Source organism: Entelurus aequoreus, linkage group LG26 (genome assembly GCF_033978785.1).
Source record: "Entelurus aequoreus isolate RoL-2023_Sb linkage group LG26, RoL_Eaeq_v1.1, whole genome shotgun sequence".
In the NCBI taxonomy this organism is placed as follows: Eukaryota; Metazoa; Chordata; class Actinopteri; order Syngnathiformes; family Syngnathidae; genus Entelurus; species Entelurus aequoreus.
The window spans coordinates 35,703,167-35,709,806 of record NC_084756.1 but is presented as its reverse complement, the minus strand read 5'-3'; the positions used below and the strand labels follow the sequence as shown (position 1 = coordinate 35,709,806).

At 40.7% G+C, this 6,640-nt stretch overlaps 1 protein-coding gene across 1 annotated transcript in view; it reads left to right on the top strand.

The window, feature by feature from the left end:
• Positions 1-308: 308 nt before the first annotated feature.
• The window catches only part of lmcd1 (LIM and cysteine-rich domains 1), a 28,215-nt gene continuing 21,883 nt past the window's right edge, over positions 309-6,640 (top strand). The window contains exon 1 of the mRNA XM_062037704.1: positions 309-915. Within this exon, the coding sequence (XP_061893688.1) occupies positions 652-915 (264 nt within the window). The 5' untranslated portion in view covers positions 309-651. The remainder of the gene's footprint in view (positions 916-6,640) is intronic.

Here is a 6,640-nt window from a genome sequence, read left to right as displayed (position 1 = left end):
AAGTGCTGCTATTTGAGCTATTTTTAGAACAGGCCAGCGGGCTACTCATCTGGTCCTTACGGGCTACCTGGTGCCCGCGGGCACCGCGTTGGTGACCCCTGGTGTACATCAAACAAGAATGGGAAAGAATTCCACTTTCAAAGCTTCAACAATAAGTCTCCTCAGTTCCCAATCGTTTACTGAGTGTTGTTAAAAGGAAAGGCCATGTAACACAGTGGTGAACATGCCCTTTCCCAACTACTTTGGCACGTGTTGCAGCCATTAAGCTAATTAAATGAGTTTGAACATTGTATTCCGTTTATATTTACATCTAACACCATTTCCCAACTCATATGGAAACGGGGTTTGTATATTTTCTGAGGAGATACAATAACATGCTTGCTGAAATGTGAGGTGAGATACACGATACGCCACAATATGGAGCCTTGGCAGAGGTCTGCGCTTTATAATCAGTGCCATTCTGCGGTTTGCACAAATAAAAGGGGGTGGGGCGCTCTCATGTTTCTATGGGTGCACACCCTTTTCTTTTCCAGACTTTCCTCCCAGTGAGTGTGAGCAGGACGGACGCGGTGGAAGTCCCAGCGTGAAGGCCTCGTCAACACAAAACGGAGGCAAAACAAACAGAGGTGAGCGAGGGAGCAGCCTGTTGCCATGGCGACACATTCCTCTCGCTCCGGGGCGGGCGGCCTGGCGCGGAGTCAGGAGATGAAGAAACCTGCCCAGCTGTGGTCGGCGGGAGGAGGGAAAAAGTGGGCGTGGACATCAGAGAGAGAGAGAGAGAGAGAGAAGTGGAGGTGGCTCAGCAGCAGTGGCGATGGGCGGGGCCAACTGGCAGGAAGTGTGAGCGTGAGGACTTCCAAGTCACAATCCAGGAGGACGCTGCTCGGCATGGACGTGAGCGCCGCCATGGACAAGGTAGGACAGTCACTTCCTCTACAGCTCACACAAACTTTACTACCCTTTCAACACACTACTGGTTTCCATAGCAACACCAGCTCACATACACTAACTTTGTTTCACCAAGTACTACCTCAGACGAAACCTGGGCTCGCCAAGTACCACCATAATGACAACATAGTAGTGTAGTAGACCCAAGTAGTCATTAAGTACCACCATAATGACAACATAGTAGTGTAGTAGACCTAAGTAGTCATTAAGTACCACCATAATGACAACATAGTAGTGTAGTAGACCTAAGTAGTCATTAAGTACCGCCATAATGACAACATAGTAGCGTAGTAGACCTAAGTAGTCATTAAGTACCACCATAATGACAACATAGTAGTGTAGTAGACCTAAGTAGTCATTAAGTACCACCATAATGACAACATAGTAGCGTAGTAGACCTAAGTAGTCATTAAGTACCACCATAATGACAACATAGTAGTGTAGTAGACCTAAGTAGTCATTAAGTACCACCATAATGACAACATAGTAGTGTGGTAGACCTAAGTAGTCATTAAGTACCACCATAATGACAACATAGTAGTGTAGTAGACCTAAGTAGTCATTAAGTACCACCATAATGACAACACAGTAGTGTGGTAGACCTAAGTAGTCATTAAGTACCACCATAATGACAACATAGTAGTGTGGTAGACCTAAGTAGTCATTAAGTACCACCATAATGACAACATAGTAGTGTAGTAGACCTAAGTAGTCATTAAGTACCACCATAATGACAACATAGTAGTGTAGTAGACCTAAGTAGTCATTAAGTACCACCATAATGACAACATAGTAGTGTAGTAGACCTAAGTATTCATTAAGTACCACCATAATGACATTAAAATACAGTAGTGTAGTAGACCTAAGTAGTCATTAAGTACCACCATAATGACATTAAAATACAGTAGTGTAGTAGACCTAAGTAGTCATTAAGTACCACCATAATGACATTAAAATACAGTAGTGTAGTAGACCTAAGTAGTCATTAAGTACCACCATAATGACATTAAAATACAGTAGTGTAGTAGACCTAAGTAGTCATTAAGTACCACCATAATGACATTAAAATACAGTAGTGTAGTAGACCTACCTGACATACCTGATTAGCACTCCACACAAGTCAATAACATTGACAAAGCTCATATTTCTGCATTCACGCACAGCATAAAACATTTGGTGGACAAAATGAGACAAAGGAGTGGAACATTTTACATGTAAACAAACTGTTGCGTCACAGTCCACACTGTGGTGAGTTCAAGAACCGCCGAAATTAGTAGGACACAACGATGTTCACCAAATACTCTCACCAGTGAAGTGTACATATTAAACAGTGGACTTTCTAAGAATTGGGAAAGTTTGTGTCATGTTTGTCCTCAGACCAAAAACATACTAAAACAAAAAAAGTATTTTTCCCCCATCTTTTTCCATTTTCAATCCTTTTTTAAAAAATGCTCCAGGCAGCCACTAGGGCGGCACTAAAGAGCCGAGTGTTGCTGACCCCTGCTTTTGCTCCAGACTTCTTCTGTTTGTTTGACGTTGTCATTACTGCCACAAGTGGCGGGAAAGTGTATTACAACCACAGCTGAGAAACACATCTTTTTTGGCCGCCCGACATTGGTTAAGGCAGTGTTTTTCAACCTTTTTGGAGCCAAGGCACATTTTTTGCGTTGAAAAAATGCGGAGGCACACCACAGGAAGAAATCATTAAAAAACTAAACTCAGTTGACAGTAAAAAGTCGTCGTCGCAATTGTTGGATATGACTTTAAAGCATAACCAAGCATGCATCACTATAGCTCTTGTCTCAAAGTAGGTGTACTGTCACCACCTGTCACATCACGCCCTGACTTATTTGGACTTTTTTGCTGTTTTCCTGTGTGTAGTGTTTTACTTCTTGTCTCGCGCTCCTATTTTGGTGGCTTTTTCTCTTTTTTTGGTATTTTCCTGTAGCAGTTTCATGTCTTCCTTTGAGTGATATTTACCGCATCTACTTTGTTTTAGCACTCAAGAATATTTCGGTTGTTTTTATCCTTCTTTGTGTGGACATTGTTGATTGTCATGTCATGTTCGGATGTACATTGTCTTTGCTCCACAGTAAGTCTTTGCTGTCGTCCAGCATTCTGTTTTTGTTGACTTTGTAGCCAGTTCAGTTTTAGTTTTGTTCTGCATAGCCTTCCCTAAGCTTCAATGCCTTTTCTTAGCGGCACTCACCTTTTGTTTATTTTTGGTTTAAGCATTAGACACCTTTTTACCTGCACACTGCCTCCCGCTGTTTCCCACATCTACAAAGCAATTAGCTACCTGCTGCCACCTACTGATATGGAAGAGTATTACACGGTTACTCTGCCGAGCTCTAGACAGCACCGACACTCAACAACAACACATCATTTGCAGACTATAATTACTGCTTTGCAAAAAATATTTTTAACCCAAATAGGTGAAATTTGATAATCTCCCACGGCACACCAGACTGTATGTCACGGTACAGTGGTTGAAAAACAATGGGTTAAGAAACACTGCTCTAAAGTACCGTATTTTTCGGACTATAAGTGGCAGTTTTTTTTCATAGTTTGGCCGGGGGTGCGACTTATACTCAGGAGCGACTTATGTGTGAAATTAACACATTAGCGTAAAATATCAAATAATATTATTGATGTCATTCACGTAAGAGACTAGACGTATAAGATTTCATGGGATTTAGCGATTAGGAGTGACAGATTGTTTGGTAAACGTATAGCATGTTCTATATGTTATAGTTATTTGAATGACTCTTACCATAATATGTTACGTTAACATACCAGTTGGTTATTTATGCCTCATATAACGTACACTTATTCAGCCTGTTGTTCACTATTCTTTAGACATTTTAAATTGCCTTTCAAATGTCTATTCTTGCTGTTGGCTTTTATCAAATACATTTCCCCCAAAAATGCGACTTATACTCCAGTGCGACTTATATATGTTTTTTCCCTTCTTTGTTTTGCATTTTCGGCCGGTGCGCCTTATACTCCGGAGCGACTTATACTCCGAAAATACGGTAGTTTAAATGTCCAGGATGAGTAGAATATGTTGAAGGTGGAATGGTTTGAATAGGTTGAAAATAAATAGGTTGACTTTGTTGCGCTGATAATGCCGGAGAAGAGGGGCGCATTTGAGAACGTGTCACTCTCCCGACGCACTGTAACGAGGCGGGTTGAGACCATCGCTGGAAACTTGGAGCTTCAGCTGAAGAACAGAACGGCCGACTTTGACTGTTTTTCGCAGGCTTCGGATGAGAGCTGCGATGTACGTGACACCGCCCATTTATGCCTCATATAACGTACACTTATTCAGCCTGTTGTTCACTATTCTTTAGACATTTTAAATTGCCTTTCAAATGTCTATTCTTGCTGTTGGCTTTTATCAAATAAATTCCACCCAAAAACGCGACTTATACTCCAGTGCGACTTATATATGTTTTTTTTCCTTCTTTATTTTGCATTTTCGGCCGGTGCGACTTATAATGGATGGATGGATATGTACAAAAATGTACCAAAGCGTCAAGATGGTGGCCGTACTCGGACAGTAACACTTTTGGGACCTATTTATTGAAGCAAACGTCTGCATAGTACTGAGAGATGCTTGTAATATTTTAGCGGTGATATTAGAGACAGCGTGATGCAGTGCAGCGCCGTCATAAAAAGCGGGAGTTAGGGGGTTGCCAGGAAATGATTTGTTTGTGTTTTCATGACTTCACTGTCGGACTTCGGCGCCGCTATTCCATCCACGACCACGACCACGTTGGCCCCTCCCCTCCGGGCCTGCGTTCATCCCTTCCCGAGGTCACCTGACGGATCAGTGTCACCTGTCGCCGGCTTAGCCCCTCCCCTCCCCTCCAGAGCCCCGCTTTGGAAAAAGTGCCATCACCGGGATGGAAATAACGCACGCTGAAGTTTGTCGTCCCTTTTTTTTTCATGATAAAAATACTCGGTTATGATCAATTTGAGCGTTCGCTGTTTGTCTCCATCCTGCACAGTGTCAGCCCGCAGCTCGCTGACCTCCACACTTCTTATCTCATTAGCGTTTCCTGCACTTTTCCTTCACATAGCCGGCGTGTTTGGGATGACTGAGCCAAGTCAAACTTGGCCTTATCGCGCTCCTAAATATAGACCACGTCCCACTCTTTTGTCCACAACGCATTTCTTAGTATTTCCGCTATTTTAAATCGTGACATATTGGAAGACTTGAATTTAAACGGTTTAAAAGTGCTGTTAGTAAGCGCAGGTTACGTCTGCAGGGGCGTAGCGACAACTTATGCCAGGGGTGTCCAAAGTGCGGCCCGGGGGCCATTTTCGGCCCGCAGGTAATTTTTTAACGGCCCCACGGCACATTCTAAAAATACGATTAAAAGAAATAAAAAAACATAAACAGTTGTATAAAACAGTGGTCCCCAACCACCGGGCCGCGGCCCGGTACCGGTCCGCGGACCGATTGGTACCGGGCCGCGCAAGAAATTTAAATTAAAAAAAAATAATAATAATAATAATTTTTTTTTATTTAAAAAAAAATAATTAAATCAACATAAAAAACACAATGTATACATTATATATCAATATAGATCAATACAGTCTGCAGGGATACAGTCCGTAAGCACACATGATTGTATTTCTTTATGGAAAAAATAAAAAATAAATAAAAATAATCCCCCCCCCCCCCCCCCAGCTACAAAAAGGTTGGGGACCAGTGGTATAAAAGAGCAAACAGGTGAAATGTAACAATAAAATGTTGCTATGTTGACTCTAATAACACTAAGCTGTCATGCAGGTTTCTTTCTTTAAAAAATAATAATGAATCAAAAACAATGTTATTGTGAATTATTGACCTGTTCAAGGCTCCAATTACGTCACATTAAATATTCCACTTTGAGATATTTTTTGGGGGAAAATGTTGCATATTTTGTGTTTGCCGTATAAAAAACGATGTTTTTTTAATTTTTAAAGAAGGGCCTAAAACTAACCAACAAGGAACATAATAAACAACTAGAGATGTCCAATAATATCGGCCTGCCGATATTATCGGCCAATATATGCGTTAAAATGTAATATCGGAAATTATCGGTATCGTTTGTTTTTTTTATCGGTATCGGTTTTTTTTGTTTTTTTTTTAATAAAATCCACATAAAAAACACAAGATACACTTACAATTAGTGCACCAACCCAAAAAAGCTCCGTCCCCCATTTACACTCATTCACACAAAAGGGTTGTTTCTTTCTGTTATCGATATTCTGCTTCCTACATTATATATCAATATATATCAATACAGTCTGCAAGGGATACAGTCCGTAAGCACACATGATTGTGCGTGCTGCTGCTCCACTAATAGTAGTAACCTTTAACAGTTAATTTTACAAATTTTCATTCATTACTAGTTTCTATGTAACTGTTTTTATATTGTTTTACTTTCTTTTTTATTCAAGAAAATGTTTTTAATTTATTTATCTTATTTTATTTGATTCATTTTTTTAAAAAGTACCTTATCTTCACCATACCTGGTTGTCCAAATTAGGCATAATAATGTGTTAATTCCACGACTGTATATATCGGTTGATATCGGTATCGGTAATTAAAGAGTTGGACAATATCGGCATATCGGATATCGGCAAAAAGCCATTATCGGACATCCCTAATAAACAGTGGTATAAAAGAGCAAACAGG